Source organism: Vespula pensylvanica, chromosome 9 (assembly GCF_014466175.1).
Source record: "Vespula pensylvanica isolate Volc-1 chromosome 9, ASM1446617v1, whole genome shotgun sequence".
Classification (NCBI taxonomy): Eukaryota; Metazoa; Arthropoda; class Insecta; order Hymenoptera; family Vespidae; genus Vespula; species Vespula pensylvanica.
Window position 1 is genome coordinate 5,560,549 of NC_057693.1, and position 19,697 is coordinate 5,580,245.

Genomic DNA, 19,697 nt, shown 5'->3' on the forward strand with positions numbered 1-19,697 from the left:
GAGAGAGAGAGAGAGAGAGAGAGAGAGAGAGAGAGAGAGAGAGAGAAATACTTTGTGTGAACTACACACAATGAAATAAAATTTTCACGCATACTGTTATAGTTATGTAAATGTTAGAAACATAGAGAAATATCCCGTTACAATATATATTGATGAGCTTAAGAATATAAAAAGAAGCGACATCCTATTTCCATATACATATATTGTATATCACTATACATACTAAACTCAAATCCAAGAAAACGTCTACCATAATTTGACATTTCAGAGTAAAATGATAGTTGTGTCACACTCTAAGAGGGACATCATCTGATGTCATCACACGTCGACCACATTCTACGAAAATCCTAACAGTCATTCGTGCCTATAGAGTGAACGTCAGCGTGAATAACGTTCGATTCGACATCAAAGATTCCCTATATATTTAGCTTAATAGTTAATTTCAACGAATGAATAAAATATGTCTTAGAACAAAAACAAATGCACATTACAAACGACAATGATAGATTAAAAGAGAGATTTGCTTTACCTTTAAATAAATAATCATATTCGTCATCTCGAGTGCCCATTTCGCTTGCAGCAACAAACTCCTGTAATATAGACCGACGATGCCTCTCGATCGAAATACACTACTAAAATATACTTATGTATAAAATATCAGGAGCCCACGGATTGGCCCCTCTTACTTGTTTTGTAACTGTGAATTTCAACTAACGTCGTTGAAAGACAGGAGATAAAAATATTACGATAAATAGTGCCCACTTCACGCTGATATAATTATTTTCGTTCTTTCAATTTAACTGTACAATATGGCCTCCTTTCTACGCCCCTCCAATACGAAGATCTGCACATGCGCATTAAGGATTCGTCCTGCGCAAGCGCAGCTTTGACTGTGGATTACATTAGTGATAATATTGCAAATACATTATACGTATGTTTTATGTACCAACGTTAATACTAATCTTGACGTATCAATATATTAATGAACAAAAAGATAGAAAATAGAAAAATATGCAAGTTGAAATTACAAATATATAAAAATTAAAGCCAAATGTGTATAAAAATAAGCAATAAATTTTAATATCATTAGTTTTAATTTTGTACGATTTTTTAAAATTATAGTTATAAGTTCATTCGGTATTATGTTTTATTCTTAGTAAAAAATGATCTGATTTTATAACCTAAATAATTCATTAATCATTGATAGAAATAAAAATTTGCAAACATTATCTATTTTGAATCTTTTTATGTTAATTGAAAAACATCAGAATAATCAAACATACGGATTAATTTAAATTTTATATATATATATATATATATATATTAATTTTTTCTTTATTTTATATATATTCTTTATCTTATTTTATAAAATTTAATGTTAAAAATTTTATTTAACATCATATTACATACATAGAAATAAAACCATACTTACCATCATATAAATGTATGCAGCTTATATTTTGTATGAGCAATGTAGTAAGATCAAATATAAATAGCAAATATAAAATGTTATTTGTGATCCATCTGTTACTTTATGAAAACCATTAAGATGTATAACGAGATTCCTATATTTCCAAAATTACAATGATTGTTTGGATAACGCAATATTACTAATTTTATGTAAAGGACAAATATAAATGAGAACAAAATGGGAATAAAAGCGAAAATTACGTTTTCTAGCATAACATACTTTTACTTTATATAATCTATAGTAGTTTTTTCTCTTTCTTTTTTTTTTTTTAAAGATCTTTTCAAAGAATTTCATAGGCTTAAAAATGTTATATCTACAAATTTGTAATCATCATTTAACAAGATAAAACCACTTTCGATGAATGTAAGGGGGGGGGGGGGGCGATAGATTTATATATAGATATATTTCTGTATTTAAATATACATAAATATATAGTCCACTATAGTTATAAATATCTAAGAAATTGTAAGAAATTTTGTTTTTGGGAAGATAAGGTGAGAAGAGGAGGAGCTAGACTGTATAAATCACAGTTCAAGTTCTTTTAGACTGTGGTGTGTGATGTGGCTATGCAATATATATATATATCTATTTAAATCACGTGAACCTAAAATCTAAAATATATACCAAAGGGTGGTAATTTAATCATATAATATATTTAAGTTAATGTGAAGTTTAATTACTTAAATATACTAATATCAATCGTAATAATTACAAGCATCGTTATGATTTAATGCAACCAGTCGAGTACGATCATCGTCACGGCTAGATTACTTTGCCTTTACCCATCTATTTATCAATGATCAAATCGTTTATTTATTTATATATAGCACGTTTAATATACGTGCTACTATGATCATTTCTTTTTCTTCTTTTTTTTTTTTTTAATATTTTTAAACTTGGTTGCTTTCGCTAGGCAAGATGATTCCGATATTGCAATATACATTAGAAAAATATGCTATGCCTAAAATAGGATGAAGGCCTGAAGGCAACCATAGAACAATATTTGCAATGTGTGCGTTATTTTCTATACAAATTTGTGTTTTTCTCATCAACATATCTAATATAGTGCATTAAAAAAGATTAAGCTCTGACAATTAATTTGATATTGTCTATATAGTCAGAGAAAGTCAAAGTATAAAGTTAAGTATCTTTCGAAATTTTCCTTAAATCATATGTAAAAAAAAAGAAAAAAAAAAAGAACGAAAAAAATAGATAATTAAACAAACAAAAAATTTAAAACTTATTCATATATGCCATCATGTTTCTATACATATACTATACTATATATTTTTTAAGTATAGTGTATGCTAAAATGTTATAAAGCATTTGAAAGAATTGTTTTACATTGATATGACTGCGCTAGTTATTTACAATGTAAAACAAAAAAATGAGAAAAAAAATTAAGTTTACGTCAATTTGTCTTGATGAATTTTTTCCACTTGAAAAAATTTTTTTGAATTAATGATAATTAGGAAGTAATATTAAAGATTTGCATTTTCTGTACTCTCAATTTTTAAACATATTTGATTATTTAAAACATTATTGCTATGTGGCCATAATGTAAAATGACTCTCGTCCGTATTCTATACGATAACTTTTATACATTTAAAAATATCAACTTTAATGATATTACGTCTTTAAAATTTAACTCATAATAAAACTTTAAATAAATATTTATACTGAAATATATATATATATATATATATATATATGTATATATACATACACATATATATATATATCAAATAAATAATTCTTATAATAAGTATTAACTTTTATTTAGTTCGTAATGCTTCTCGAGCTATTACATCACAATGTTTTAAAAAAACAAGTATTTAAAATTGATTTTATTTTCATTTTAAGCTTTTTTACAATAAGGTAATATAAAATTATAAGGTGTTCATTATTTCCCATGTCAACACATCATGAAACCATTATAAAATTAATACCATTAATACACATTCTTATTTTTTACATCGTTTATTCATCTTAACCAGGTATTATGGAAATATTACCCCATGAAGAATATATTAAAAAAAATTATGTAATGTATTAGTTTATTTATTCTTTTTTTAACGTGACTTATGTCATTTTGCATTACAGCCACACATATATATATAAGAGATCTCATTTTAAATTATAAGTTGTTAAAAATTATTGATTATATATAAGAGTTATATTAACAAGAATCTCTTTGAGATAACATTAAGCAAACAATTTCTTCGTTGCTAATGTAGAAGAAAATAAATTATATGTATATTTATATATTTGTGGAAAATAATTTGTTCTCTTTCTTTGCAATATTTACCAATGTTTAAAGCTCATTAGAATTAATAACAAATCAGAAAATGCTTTCGTTGAGAGTATTCTAATTATATAATAAAGAAGTACGTATATATGTATATATATATGGCAGCACAGTCTTGACAACGCTTTGTCCCAAAATGATATAGATAACATAAAAATATCAGTTACTTCCCTTTTTTTATTTAATCCAGCAATTATTATTCATAATTTCATTGATTTAAGATGCATATGAATTTATTTTTAAGGAATTAATATATTATGAACACAAAGTCCATAATAGTTTCCTTCATTATATTGCAGTTGACTTCGCAAGAAAATACAGTAAAGAACGGTCTCGTAGCACCATTTTAACATAAATCTTATAATGAGAACAATATTTTAGGATGATAACGTAGAGACGAAGATTAATTATGTTTTAACAAAGTCCTTTAGAAACATACATAGTGATCACCATGTGATAGTAGCCTTCTCTACAATGTTCGTATATCTTTTACATTTTCTAATGCTGATCGTGTTTTTGCCAGCTATTCTTTCTTTTAATGTAATATCTGGCATCTAGAGAAATGTTATTACTCAGTTTTCAAGCACTGTAATGCAGCACCGGAATACCTTGCACAGCTACTCTATAAAACTCACAAAGAGAAAAAAAAGAAATGAAATAAAAGAAAAACAAAGAAACTAATTAATGGTTTTAGTAGTGCTAAATATTTATACTCTATGTTTCAATACCCGCGGAGAAAAAACGAGGAATAAATATCTTCATAGAAGGGTTTTTCTTTAAAAGAATTGCTGCGACAGTGTAAATAATTGATTTGCATTATAGATTGAAACATATTTAATGAGTAATAATGCTGGTTATATTCACGTGAAGTTGCACATAAACACACAATACTACTTATACTTCATTGCATTATTTATGAATCAATAGACTAATATACTTAATAATTATTAGACTAATCATTAACCTAAGATTGTGATCACCCATCAATATCAGCCATTATCTAAGCAACATTCCCTTCTTGATATAGAAACAAAACAGCAATATATAAAATTTGCGATTAAATTGAAATTGCTAACGAGATAATTTTAATTGTTTGCCGACTGACTGACTGCACCAAAAATTCTGGATCTTCTTAAAAACAAACTTTATCCGCGAATTTTTGCGTTTAAGTAAATTAATAATAAACATAATATAGAATAATAATAAATTGTAATAATCATAAAGATAATAATAGGTAATAGTAATAGTAAGCTGGCAGCAGTTAGTAACCAGATATATTCTCAGTTAGAACTCTCGCTAGATGACAATCTGACATGGCACTGATGTCCAATTTTGAAACATTCACACTCACACACTCATTCTAATTGGCAATCAAACAAATCGTTTGCTGTCTGATGTTCTATTTCTCTACCCCCTTTCAATTTTCTATCTGAAATTAATTTTTTTTTGCACCTCTTACACTCTGTGTCATTCATACTTTTCTGCATGTATATTTCACTCCTAAACACACAATCAGCTGCCAGATAATTTATCTTGTTTCTTCTGGGTTTTATATTCTGTTTGTTTATATAGTTATATAACCATTTTCCCAACGACTACACACTAAATAGTTCAAATTTTTTGCACTTTTTCACCAACAACAACTGGATTATTGCGCCGTATCTCTTGAGCGCCCATTTCTCTATAATCAAATTTGCAGTCGTGCTTATCACTGTATCGATGCACGGAGCAGAATAGTCCTCCGCAACGACACTCAAATCCTATAAATGTAAGAAAGGTTTAGATGATGCTAAATATGTATATAATGATATAGAATAAAAAGAATTTATATAGAATCTTCCTTAAATATTAACAAATAATATATCTTACCAGTTAATCCAACTTTTTTGCGACAAACAGCACAACGATTTTTCTTCTTCTTAGATTCTTTATCAGTCTCTTTGCCATCGAAGCACTCATCTGTATCACCACTACTCACTGAACCTTCAGCTACTGTAACGCTTACTCCTACTTCACTGTCCTGATCTTCCCTGCTAACCTAAATATATTGCATAATATTTTATGGATTATTAAGAAAATAATACAAGAAAAAATAAGATCAAATAAAATAAAATAAGGAAATATATATCAGTATAAAATTAAACATATGATTTGACACCCTATCAATAAAAATTACTTTAATTACAAAATTACTTCGACACATACAATAACATACTTCTTTAGGATTGGGTAGATCTGTCGTTGATTGAGGTATAGTAGGAATGGTAGGTTGGGCTGTAGTTCCTGTAACAGCAGGACTACCAAAACCGCTTTGCAACGTGCCAGCGTTACCAGAAACGGTCTGTGAGGTTGGAACAGTTGCAGCTGATACTGGTGGTTGTTGTTTCTTTTTTAAATTTTCTTTGTAGCAAAGAGAACAAAGTCCATCAGTGGCTGGCGAGCCATAAAATCCACAACCGCTGCGGCACAAAGCTTGCATTGGATTAGATTCACGTTCCATTATGAGCTGTTGTTACAATATTTCTGTGCCAGTAAAATTGATTTTTCTTCTATGATATTTGAAATCACTGTCTTGATTAACAGTGAATAGGTATAGTCAGCTTGGCACAGGATAACTAACTGTTTTCTGCCACAGCTTTCTTGCCGATCGCTCGTTTACGACCGCGTGTCACCATGTAGTCACCTATTACAAAGAAATGAAATTGTCAAGATATATTTCAATACTTATAAGATCATATAAATAATTGAATCATTAAAAATTATTTAGAAATAATAATTTCATCATAGGATAATACAGAACATTTGTTGTAAAGTTTTTAATAATCTCAAGAAAGCATTAACACCGAATAATCAGAAAGATTATAACCTTTAAATAATTGAAATTGTTAATAAATATTACAATTTTAAGTATAAAAGAAACAAAAACAAAAAGAAAATAAAGAAAAAAAATTACAAAAACGTATACATCGTTATTTTAAAGTCAAATAAAAAAATCGGACTAAATTAATTAATAGAGGAAGATAACTGTTAGGTTCATATTTATTGAAACGTAGAAACATTATATATCGAGAAGGCAATAAAGAAAACTTGTTTTCAGAAAAATAACTAATAACAGTTTTCAAAAATTCGTTGTATAAAAATTATATGTAAGAAAAAATCCTAAAGAATGAATTTAAAGGAATTCATGGAAATTTTACTACGTCATCTTTACGATCTGATTTTCTCTCGGCGCAATACGACCTTAACAAAAGGCGTGAAAATAGTGAGTGTGATATTACTCACTTTCCAACACGTAATCGTGTTGCAAGAAACGTACAACATGGAGTAGAAGTTTGTTCCAAGCATTTAAGTAAACGCTTCGTATATCCGTATCGTGCTTAAATATCGTAACAAAAAAGAGTCCGTCGAGAAATTGTCGGTTGTAAGTCGCCTGGCGAATCTCCGCGCACTCTGCTGAGAGTTTTAGCACGTAATCATTTTATTTCACCCACCGATCTGTAATAAAGCGTTGTTAAATATTTGTAACTTTGTTATTCAATTGTTCGATACAATCTCGAAGTGAGAGAGAACATACAAGGACAGAACACAGAGCGATGATAACGACGGCGACGACAGACAAATGTTTTCATTATGGCGATCGGTCAAAGAACATGTAGGCTATGGACGAATACGCACGTAGAGTACGCGACAACAAGCAGCATTCACAAGTATTTTTTAACCAATTACTGCCAAGCTATACTTAGATTACCGCAATTAAAATCATATTACAAGTTTATTGCTTTTGTTAACTTCTACAATAGTATGCAACTACTTATAATACAAAACTATTTTCACACACACACACACACACACACACACACACACACACACACACACACACGACAAAGAAATATACTTGAATAAAATAATTGATATATGTATGTATTCATACAGTCAAATTATTTTTACTACATGATGACTTTAATAAGAAAGATTGTTATAAGAAAAATATAAGACACACTTTAGATCACGATACATGCGCACATATACCATACATAAAAGGAACTAAAGTTTCAAAAGGAATCAAATTTACTTTTAAAACTACACAGGGATTAATCTTAAATAGTATTGCTCTAGGCGCCACGTTGCATAGCAAATGCTTAAGAACACTGTAGATGGCGCAACGAGCGGAGCCCCGTGTTTCCACTCTTACTAGATCCAGGGATTTGACCCGAGCAGAGCTTTTTAGCGCATGCGTGGTTAAAGATCTTACCCGATGTGCTTAGTCTTATAAAATTAAAATATATATAGATATATATTTGAGATATATATAAAATTACTAGGAAATAAATTCTACACACGTAACTATACTAATATGTTGCAGAATTGTAGAGATGTAGTAAGAATTAAAAACAGAATGTTAATTGCACAGAATTGATTTAGGAAGAAGAAAAAGAATCATTAAAATCGAATAAAAAAAATGATCGTACTGAAATTACACGTGTTTTTCTATGAAACAATGATCTCATACAGAATTCCTTAAATGGAAGATAAAGAACGATAAACTGAAAGATTTAATCGACATCATGTGAATAATATATTTATAAGATTTTCATCAATTATGACAATAGTTAGAAAAGAAAGTAATTATATCAAATAGCTACTTTAAGGTTGCCCAAGGTAAAAGTGTTGTTCATGGATAAATACGAGGGTGTGGACGAACGTCATCGTCGCCTTACTGCGCATGAGCGAAAAATATCCTATATTATCTGGCATCAATGGCTTAACCTCCATTACTATTACGTAGATCGGATGATATTTTTAATATTTAATTTATAACATGCAAGGGGAAAAAAGAAATATATTTTACATGAGAAATTAATATAATTAATATCAACTAATTTTAATATCGTATAATAGTATGTCACGTTTAAACATGTTCATAGATCATGAAAATGACATGCTTAAAAATAAACTTTTGTTATTTCATAAATATTATACTATATTTATACCAATGTTAAAACAAAAAATTTTAATTAATAATATCATTCGGAAAAAGTTATTAACTATACATTGATAAAGAGGAATCGTATATCGCATAATTAAGAGAATTCTGCTTAAAAGAAAATGTGAACAATAATATTATATGGATCAATGAAGCATTGCTCTGGTTTCTAATTTTCTTTTTATTATTTCATTTATTCAAAGTTGGTATCAGTAACATTCTCATACTTCGTCTTCTCATCGTGTGCTTATCTATATATAGTACCATATTCAAATATTACTAGATTCCCGCGGTAATCTAACTGTTCTTTTAAATAAAACATATGACAAATACAATTTTTAAGAATATCCCATATAAAATTTTATTTATTTACTCTTTCTTTTCTTTACTTCTTAAAAAAATTTACAAATTTCAGGAAGATTCGTGTCTCAATCTCGATCATTCATAACCATAAATTTTAATAGTTAAAAGAAAACAATTGAATTAGATTATTTGTAATTATGATATACTTTTAATTACTTAAATTGTATATAAAATATAATAGACTTATCAACCGTTTTAAAATTACTTCTTATATTTAATTCTCATTTCGAACTATATGTATAAATATCAGATAAATTCGATATAATGTTAACATTTTAAAGAGATTTATGTAAAATGAAAACAATCGATTGAAAAAAAAAGATAGGATAAAGATCTACGAAGGAATGAGTTTCTTTTTCATTTGTGATAGAACTTTAGGAATTATCGAGTTTTATGTATTAATTAAAAATAAAAAGTAAATAAAAAAAAATGCATTTTTTATTTTGTTCTCCCGCGATTAGAATATAATAGAAAATTATGCACAAATGATACAAATAATATATTCAAATCAAAAGATGATTAGGAAATCTATTCGTGTCGTTAGATAATATGCTTCATTTACACTGTGTATCGTTACCGTCCTGACAACGGGCACTATATGTTTTATAGATTTTCGACCTTTGCAAAGTCATACAATCAAAGTAGTGTTATCTTAATTCTCGTATGATCTATTCGTTAAAACATCAAGTAATCACCACATCTGTTTCGATCGAAGCCGAGATTAAACGAATAAAAAGTTTAAGGCAAATCATGTAATGCCTTGAGAGAAATTTGTATCAAAAAGTAATACAAATCAATCAATACATCTATCAGAAGATATTTTTCGTTACTTTTTCTCGTATAAAATAATTATCTCGAAAGATATTTTCTCTCCCCCCCCCCTCCCTCTCATACTATCATCTATTCTCGTATTTTGTCTATTTCAGCAATTAATTTGGATAAATGCCAAAATCAAACGTTAAATATAATACAAATTTTATATCAAAAATAACATTGTCAAGAATTTAGAATGTATATCTATAATCTCGCACAGAGCGAAATCTCTTATAATATAGAAAATTTTATATTAATTAGTTGATTAGGCGAGTTTAAATCGTATATCGATTAAAAAACACACACACACGAACGCACACGCACGCATAAAAAGTAGTTTACATTTTTACTATCGAAACTTTTTTAAAAGTCATCATAGTAAAATCAGACGAATGGAATTGCAAATCAAATGAATGAAGAGAAAATTGAAGGAAAAAAAAAAGGAAAAAAAAAAAAAAAGCGAACTCACGTTAAACGATTCCCAAGATCTGGCGTTAATTGTTATATTCCTGACGAATATATCGAAATTTTTTTAAAGGCCTACCACGATACATATACGCAAAACTAACTTTCGGTGCAGCGATCTTCAATTTATCACGTGACATAGGGATTCATTTCCTCTTATTTAGCGTACGACTATAATATACTACATAGAGACGCCGCGAGAAGGAAAGTAATGTTCAACAGACATGAGAATCAAAATGTCTTTATACTAAACTTAGTATACGTAGAGTTAGAACGGACCTTACGGAATAATGAAAGTCGACTACTTCGAAAAAGTGCTATAATAATTACGTTTCAAAGAATTTTTATTGTTTCAACCACACGAACGTACGTCAACGACAATGATAAGTCGAGTAGGGGATCACGTGTACCAGTTATTAACCATTTTAAAAGCACGATTTCTCTTGAAAACGTTAAGTAATTCTGTTGTTAAAATAGAATGTTTAAAGCACAATTCCCTATTTATTTTTATATTTGTTGTACGAGTATGCCATTTCTTTCTAATGAGAATGTCGAACGGAATGAAAGTCTGATAACCACCTTTCGACACTCGTTATCGACTTCCTCGTCGCCGTCCCGATGCTAAGGCAAAAAGTCATCTATGTAGTGTGTGTGTAGGCGAAGAATATAAATAGAGAAATAAGAAGTTTATTGAAGTCGGTGATATCGCTGCGAGGACTTTGAAGGTATGCTATATGATATTCAAGCGCAAATACGACGGTGATGGCGATGGTGACGACGGCGACGGCGACGACGACGACGACGACGACGACGACGAGACGACAAAGACGACAAAGACAATGACGAGGAAGACGATGACGATCAAAACTACACTGCTGCGCGACATTTGTAGATGGCGATACGCCAGAAGGAAAGGGGACAAACAGAGAGGAGGAGAGAAGAAAGAGAGAGAGAGAGAGAGAGAGAGAGAGAGAGAGAGAGAGAGAGAGAAAGAGAGAGAGAGAGAGAGAAACTATTCAAAGGGATGCGATAGAGTTAGTGTAGACGAACGTATATTAAACTACATTTACGTAGTTAAAATTGGAGTAAACCTCGCGCTATCATAGTGATAATAGTAGCAGTTATCGTAATCGTAGCCGTTGTAGCTTTAGATTCGCGGAGCCAGAGAACAACGCAACGCACGCAAAGGCTATCGCTGAGGAACAGTGACGAGAAAGGGAGGGAAGGGAGGCAAAGAGGGAAGGAGTAAGAGGAAGGGAAAGAGAAAGAGCGAAGACATGGCTACCATCCTTGAATACGCACTTAGCTCACAAATTGCGTCGCACATCCTTTGTTTCGCGCAATGGACATTACATTCTCATTTTCTTTTCAGCCTATTTTATTTTCACGAAATTCACTATTATTTGTTGCGATTAAACGTAATATCGACGTAGCAGCTATCGATAGAAAACGATTACGTAGTAGAAACTAGTGTAGTGGCTATTTGATAAAAATAGTTTCTTTCTCGGGAGAGTAACAGGCGGTTTGGGATTGCGACACTTACCGAAGGCTGTTGCGGTGTAGTGGAGCGCAATATGTCAGCTGACTTGACGTGTGACCGATCGTAATCCTGCATCAGTATCCGACATAATTCTCAGCAAAACATCAACCTTTTATTGTCAATAGGACACCTGCTTACCAATACTTAAACGGTATGCACTGTTTCACAAAGACACCGGGAGCAAGTAAGCGTTTGAAACAAACTTAAATATTCCCACGAACGTACCCACCGATCGCGGAACGGAAGCCACCAAAGCTGCGGACACAGGAACAAGTACTGCCGATGACTGGTGCAAAGTTAGATCTCTTACTTTCCCCCACTCTCCTTATACAAAGCTCCCCAAGCGGTTGAAACGCGAAGTTACCCGAGGACGACCGAACAATTGCGATCTCGAACGATCCTTTTCGACCTTCATAAGAATCGATCATTTCTTTATATTATTTAAAATCTCATAAAAATAATCATAGCGATATCTTTATATTGCAAAAATGTATTATTTGAGCGATGAAGTTAATAAATATTTAAAAATAGAAAATATTTTTCATATTGTCTATATGTGACATCGAAAATTTTTATATGATTGGTCGATACTAATTTCGCTTCGAATTAACATCCAATCATATTTTTAATACTGTATTACTAGTGTTGCGATTTGCGAACACTCCATGAATTTAAAACTGTGTAAAAAGTTCTGCATAGTGCTACATTTTCACGTTTCACTCGATCAATCTAATAAATTCAATTTTATCGTTTTGTTTGTTATTCTTTTTGTGTATACTATAAAATATAAACGTAATTCTGAGGATTATTTCGTACAAAAGTGTAGTTACATTATATTTACACTTTTAATAAATGAATGTTGACATATATTTATATATATATATATGAGAATATTGTTGTTCTGATAATATATTAAATTAAAAAACAATGGGTGATTCAGAGGAAGAAAATGATAAAGATTATGCATTAGGAAATATGACAGGTTTTTTATTTGGCAATATCGATGACAATGGTCAATTAGAAGATGATATTCTTGATCCTGAAGCAAAGCAACATTTAGCATCTCTTGGACGTCTCGGTTTGAATTCATTTATCAAAGAAATGATGCCAAATGAAAATTGTAATGATGAAAACAGTATGGAATTAGATAATTCTAAAGAGGAGACATCATTATCTGCGTCGGAGAAAGACGTAGATTGTTTTGTAAAGTCACCGTCTGCTCTTGATTTTTCTGACATAAATGAATTGGCTGACGATATAACTGAAGATAGTGGATCAAACAGTATACCAGATCCAAAAATTGAAAAGGAAAATGCGGATTATGATGCAGATGATGAAGAGATCATAAATAAATCTGATACTCAATTAATGCCACCACCACCTATACCAGAAGAAAAAGAAATACTCACAGCAGAAGAAGTAGAAGCAGCAAGACAGCGTAAACTTGAGACACCTTTGGCTTCTATGTTACCTTCTAAATATGCTAACATTGATGTAACTGAATTATTTCCTGATTTTCGTGCAAATAAAGTTCTTAGATTTTCAAGACTATTTGGTCCTGGGAAGCCAAGTAGTCTTCCACAAATTTGGAGAGGTGTCAGAAAAAGACGTAAAAAGAAACGGCATCATGATATTAGAGATTCCGATTCTGGATCAGATCAAGATGATAGAAAACCTAAATTTAAAGGTTGGATAATGCAATATGGACCAGATCCAAATCTAGATTCATATCGTTCTGATGATGAAACCAAGTTATTATTACCAGTAGAAGATAAGGAACAAATTGGTAAAACTGGAGAAGCTGGAGAAAATGGTGATATGGGACCAAAAGTGGCAGATTGGCGATTTGGTCCTGCACAACTATGGTATGACATGTTACAAGTTCCTGAAACAGGAGATGGCTTTAATTATGGTTTTAAAATCATAGATAAGTCAGAACAGCAGGATAATAAAGTAAATAATGATCAGTTTTCTGATGATGCTTTTTTGATGGTATCACAGTTGCATTGGGAAGATGATGTCGTTTGGAATGGTGATGATATAAAGCACAAAGTAACACAGAAACTGAATAGTAAAAATAATGCAGCTGGATGGGTTCCATCTAGTGTAAATAGAACAGCCCAAGCATTTAGTCAACCAGGGAAAGGTGGAACAGTACCAGTAGCACCTAATGTACGTTTAGCAACTTCACAGATTACCACACCATTACATATGCAATCTCAAAAAGCTAAAGTAAATATGAATAAAGGAAATCAACAGCAACAACAAAGAGAAGAAAATTATGATGACACTTGGTACTCTATTTTCCCAGTTGAGAATGAAGAATTAGTATATGGACTTTGGGAAGAAGAAGTTATTTGGGATCCAGAAAATATGAAGAAGATTCCCAAACCTAAGATACTTACATTAGATCCAAATGACGAAAATATAGTTCTTGGTATTCCCGATGATATTGATCCTGCACTTCTTCATAAAGATAATGGACCCCAACCAAAAGTAAAGATACCACATCCACATGTTAAAAAAAGTAAATTATTATTAGGTAAAGCTGGAGTAATAAATGTTCTTGAAGAAGATACACCTCCACCACCACCGAAATCACCTGACAGGGATCCATTTAATATATCAAATGATACATATTATATGCCACGATCATCAGAAACAACATTACGCTTAAAAGTTGGAGGGGGTAACTTAATACAACATAGCACACCAGTAGTAGAGTTGCGTACACCTTTTGTTCAAACACATATGGGACCAATGCGTCTTCGAAATTTCCATAGGCCACCATTGCGAAGGTTTAGCCATGGCCCACTTGCACTTCCTGATCCACATAGTGTTCTACCTCTGATCAAACATATTAAAAAAAAGGCAAAACAAAGAGAGCAAGAAAGAATTGCATCTGGTGGTGGTGATGTTTTCTTTATGAGAACACCTGAAGATTTAACAGGAAGAGATGGTGAAATAGTCCTCATTGAATTTTCTGAAGAACACCCACCATTAATGAATCAAGTGGGAATGTGTTCAAAAGTAAAGAATTATTACAAAAGAAAAGCAGGAAAAGATCAAGGTCCACAAAAATATAAGTATGGAGAAACAGCTTATGCTCATACTAGTCCATTTCTTGGAATTCTTACGCCAGGTCAAAGCATACAAGCTGTTGAAAATAATATGTATAGGGCACCAATTTATGAACACAAAATTCCTGAGACTGATTTCCTAATTATTAGAACCAGGCAACAATATTATATAAGAGAGATGGATGCACTGTTTGTTGCAGGTCAAGAATGTCCTTTATATGAGGTACCAGGACCAAACTCAAAAAGAGCAAATAATTTTGTAAGAGATTTCTTACAAGTTTTTATTTATAGATTATTTTGGAAATCTAGAGATACACCAAGACGAATTAAAATGGATGATATTAAAAGAGCTTTCCCCTCTCATAGTGAGAGTAGTATTAGAAAACGATTAAAACTTTGTGCTGATTTTAAAAGAACAGGTATATTTTATTTTTCTTATTTATTATATTATAAATACGAACAACTTATGTATTAGATATAAGTAATCTATGTTTTAATTTGTTTACAGGAATGGATTCCAATTGGTGGGTAATAAAGCCGGACTTTAGATTACCAACAGAAGAAGAAATTAGAGCTATGGTATCTCCAGAACAATGCTGTGCTTACTTTAGTATGATTGCAGCAGAACAAAGATTGAAAGATGCAGGATATGGTGAAAAATTCCTTTTTACACCTCAAGATGATGATGATGAAGAAATGCAATTGAAGATGGATGATGAAGTCAAAGTGGCCCCATGGAATACAACGCGTGCATATATACAAGCTATGAAAGGAAAATGTTTATTACAGTTAGCTGGTCCAGCTGATCCAACAGGATGTGGTGAAGGTTTCTCATATGTTAGAGTACCAAATAAACCAACTATCAGTAAAGTTAGTATAGTGTTTTATATTTTAAATGTTGTATTTTTTTTTGCTTAATTAATGTTTGTAATATAGGAAGAACAGGAAGCACAACCAAAAAGAACAGTAACAGGAACAGATGCAGACTTAAGAAGACTTTCTTTAAATAATGCAAAGGCACTTCTTAGAAAGTTTGGTGTTCCAGAAGAAGAAATAAAAAAGCTTTCACGTTGGGAAGTTATAGATGTAGTTAGAACATTATCAACTGAAAAAGCAAAAGCTGGAGAAGAAGGTATGACAAAGTTTTCAAGGGGTAATAGATTTTCTATAGCGGAGCATCAAGAAAGATATAAAGAAGAATGTCAAAGAATCTTTGATTTACAAAATCGTGTTTTGTCATCCAATGAGGTTTTAAGTACAGATGAAGGTGAAAGTTCGGAAGAAGATAGTTCTGATATAGAGGAAATGGGTAAGAATATTGAGAATATGTTATCTAATAAAAAAACGAGTACTCAATTATCCCTGGAACGGGAAGAACAGCAGAGACATGCGTTAAGAAAAATGATGATAGACGAAGTCCAAGAACAAGACAAAAAACCTAAAGAAAAAAAGAGGGACGACGAGGAAGACAATAATCCTGTTAATAATTTTGGCACGCAACAAGGAAGACTACTTAAAATTTATCGTACTTTCAGAAATCACGAAGGAAAAGAATTCACTAGAGTTGAATTAGTTAGAAAGCCAGCTGTAATAGATACTTATTTAAAGATAAGAAATTCTAAAGATGAAACATTTATTAAACAGTTTGCTACATTGGATGAAGCACAAAAAGAAGAAATGAAAAGAGAGAAAAGAAGAATCCAAGAGCAATTGAGAAGAATAAAACGAAATCAAGAACGAGAACGTATGCAAGGTGGTTCTATTGGCGCAAGTAACTCCATCAATCCTATGTTCGATCGCAGTGGTACTAATACTCCTACCACTACATCCTCTACTAGTATCCTTCCATTTTGTAATTACCAATCAACTTCTCCAGCTTCTAAACATCCTAAACCTGATATTTCTCCTTCTAAACGTAAAAAACCTAAACTCAAACCAGATTTAAAATTAAAATGCGGTGCTTGTGGTAATGTAGGTCATATGCGAACTAATAAAGCTTGTCCATTGTATCAAAATAATGTAACTACTGCACCAGTTAATGTTGCTATGACTGAAGAACAAGAAGAAGAAATAGAGAAACAACTTAATACTGATGATCAAGATCTTGTTAATGTCGATGGAACAAAAGTTAAATTATCATCTAAATTAATTAAGGTTGTACAATATTATACCAGAAATATTTTCTGTAAACATATAACATATCTAATGTGAATATTTCTTTATTTTTAAATTTGTATTATAGCACGCGGAAGAAATGAAAAGGCGTACTTTACTTTTAAAAGTTCCAAAGGAAGCAGTAAATTCGAAGAAAAGAAGAAGAGCTACTGGAGATGATCATTGTGATTATCTTAAGAGACAACAAAGACCGGCAAATCGTCGTAGAACTGATCCTGTTGTTGTTATGTCAACTATGCTAGAAAGCATTCTAAATGAAATGCGAGATTTACCAGATGTTCAACCTTTCCTTTTCCCAGTTAATCCAAAGGTATATATTTTAATTTCAAGTAAATTGACAAACACAATGAGTTTGATTATTATTTTTTTAGGCTGTTCCTGATTACCATAAAATCATACAAAGGCCTATGGATTTACAAACAATACGTGAGAATTTGAGATTAAAGAAATATCAAAGTAGGGAAGAATTTTTGGCTGATGTCAATCAAATAGTTGAAAATTCTACGCTTTATAATGGGCCAAAATCCTCATTAACAGTAGCAGCCAAACGTATGTTAGAAACATGCGTAGATAGACTTGGTGAAAAAGAAGATCGTTTAATGAGACTCGAAAAAGCAATTAATCCTCTTCTTGATGACAATGATCAAGTTGCTCTTACATTTATTTTGGATAGTGTTGTCAATAATAAATTGAAATCGATGACAGAAGCCTGGCCATTCCTAAAACCTGTTAATAAGAAATTAGTGAAGGATTATTATAATGTAATTAAACGTCCAATGGATTTAGAGACAATTTCAAAGAAAGTTTCAGGTAAACTGCAACGTAAATTTTTATGTGTGTGTGTGTGTGTGTAATATTTTGATTAATTTTATATATACATATATTTTTTGAAGCTCACAAGTATCATAGTCGCCATGAATTCGTTAGAGATATTGAACAAATTTTGGAAAATTGTACAATTTACAATGGAAAAGAATCTCCGTATACGCATAAAGCTGAATTACTTGTTAAAGTTTGTAAAGAGACCTTAGACGAGGTAAAATTTAGAAAAATAGAAATATTTTATCAACATACATTCTATATATTTATGATTCATTATCTCGACATATTAAAATTAATAAAAACATATATTGCAGTATGATGAGCATCTAACTCAATTAGAAAACAATATATTATTGGTACAAAAAAGAGCAATGGAGCAAGCAGATATAGATTCTTCATGGCTTGGTCCAGATGAAGAAAATTATACTATTGTAGAACCTGAATTCAGAGGGGTAAGAGTTTGCTGTTTATGTGTTAAATCTAGTATAATATTAGTACGATAGTACTAATACTGAATATGATAATAGCACAATGGATTAATATCTAATATTATTTTATAATTAGTATTTGTAATTAATTACAATCGTGTTTTTGTTTTTACATTTATTCTCTCTCAGAGTCAAACTAGTTCACCAGAAAATCCTTTTGGAAAGTCAAGCATGGATGATTTTGATTTTGTTGATGTGGAAGGTGATATGGAAAGTGATGCTGGAAGAAATGTACATTCAAAGAAAAAAGATGTACTTGAAGAAGGTAAGATATGCGTATCAAAAAATATTTGTTAAATTTAAATAACTACTATATCACAAACTCTTATTTGTAATTTTAGATCTGCAATTCTCTAGTGAAGATGAATTTGATGAAGTTCCATTTGGAACAGATGAACAATCTGAGCATAATGAAATGGAAACACTCGAATTAAATGAAGTTAGAGAAGGAGGAGTAGTTTTAGCTGATGATGATAGTCAACAAGCTGCTGAAGCAATGGTGCAATTAGGAAATGTTGGATTTTATATGGGAGAACAACAGTTACTTCAACAAGGTATAACGACTTTAAACAAAAAATAAAGATAGAAACTAAATGAATACCAAAATATTGTTTAGAATAACCTGAATTATTTATAATATTGTTTTCAGATGAGAGTATGGATGTCGATCCAAATTACGATCCATCAGATTTTCTATTAGCTGGATTACCAGCACGAGAGGATAAAACTAATGCTGAAAATAATATTGCACAATGTAAACAAGAAAATCAACAGCAACCTTTACAGCAAGAAGAAGACGTTGGCGGTGATCTTTGGTTTTAAGCATATTAAAAATAAAAAATAAAGTATTTTATATTGTAAAAATTTAACAATCTTGAATAAGTTGAGCATTGTACATAGAAATCTGTGATATCTTCTTTTAATTATACACACATACACACACACACGCGCATGCGTGTACATAAATGGTATCCATAGATATAACAAAACATTCTGTTCCTTTGTAAATATTAAATTTCTATATATGTATAATATCGACAAATTATAATCATAAAATTATATAGAAATATATATAATCTATTATTTGAAATATTATAAATCTCTTTTGCAAAATTGATACTATAAAATGGTATTAATTTTCAAAATTCTCCTTTATTTTATATACACAGAACTATAAACATAGTATAA

General features: G+C 30.8%; 3 protein-coding genes across 10 annotated transcripts in view; 1 reads left to right on the forward strand and 2 right to left on the reverse strand.

Annotated features, from left to right (window-relative positions):
- LOC122631905 (ras-related protein Rab-11A) overlaps positions 1-839 on the reverse strand; it is a 4,189-nt gene extending 3,350 nt beyond the window's left edge. For all 3 annotated transcript variants that reach the window (XR_006327779.1, XM_043818116.1, XM_043818115.1), the window contains exon 1: positions 530-839. Coding sequence is in view for 2 of the 3 variants with exons in the window: in XM_043818116.1 (XP_043674051.1) it covers positions 530-569 (40 nt within the window). In the remaining variant the exon portion in view is untranslated. The remainder of the gene's footprint in view (positions 1-529) is intronic.
- Positions 840-4,595: 3,756 nt separating this feature from the next.
- Positions 4,596-12,240, reverse strand: LOC122631906 (AN1-type zinc finger protein 5). Of its 5 annotated transcripts, XM_043818119.1 has the most exons (6): positions 12,083-12,237; positions 11,948-12,013; positions 7,062-7,274; positions 5,995-6,462; positions 5,649-5,817; positions 4,596-5,539 (listed from the first exon to the last, which is right to left on the reverse strand). In XM_043818119.1, the coding sequence occupies exons 4-6, from the start codon at positions 6,277-6,279 to the stop codon at positions 5,391-5,393; spliced, it is 603 nt and encodes a 200-aa protein (XP_043674054.1). In that variant the 5' UTR covers positions 6,280-6,462; positions 7,062-7,274; positions 11,948-12,013; positions 12,083-12,237; the 3' UTR covers positions 4,596-5,390. The 5 variants fall into 5 exon arrangements, with proteins under 5 accessions (XP_043674054.1, XP_043674053.1, XP_043674056.1 ...); XM_043818118.1 differs by having other exon boundaries at positions 7,096-7,274; positions 11,948-12,240; XM_043818121.1 differs by lacking the exon at positions 7,062-7,274.
- Positions 12,241-12,546: 306 nt separating this feature from the next.
- LOC122631897 (transcription initiation factor TFIID subunit 1) lies at positions 12,547-19,412 on the forward strand. Of its 2 annotated transcripts, XM_043818102.1 has the most exons (11): positions 12,547-15,443; positions 15,533-15,894; positions 15,961-16,861; positions 16,964-17,178; positions 17,267-17,509; positions 17,571-18,009; positions 18,093-18,235; positions 18,336-18,473; positions 18,639-18,774; positions 18,851-19,063; positions 19,159-19,412. In XM_043818102.1, the coding sequence occupies exons 1-11, from the start codon at positions 12,872-12,874 to the stop codon at positions 19,329-19,331; spliced, it is 5,535 nt and encodes a 1,844-aa protein (XP_043674037.1). In that variant the 5' UTR covers positions 12,547-12,871; the 3' UTR covers positions 19,332-19,412. The 2 variants fall into 2 exon arrangements, with proteins under 2 accessions (XP_043674037.1, XP_043674036.1); XM_043818101.1 differs by having other exon boundaries at positions 12,550-15,443; positions 15,961-17,178.
- Positions 19,413-19,697: the final 285 nt, after the last annotated feature.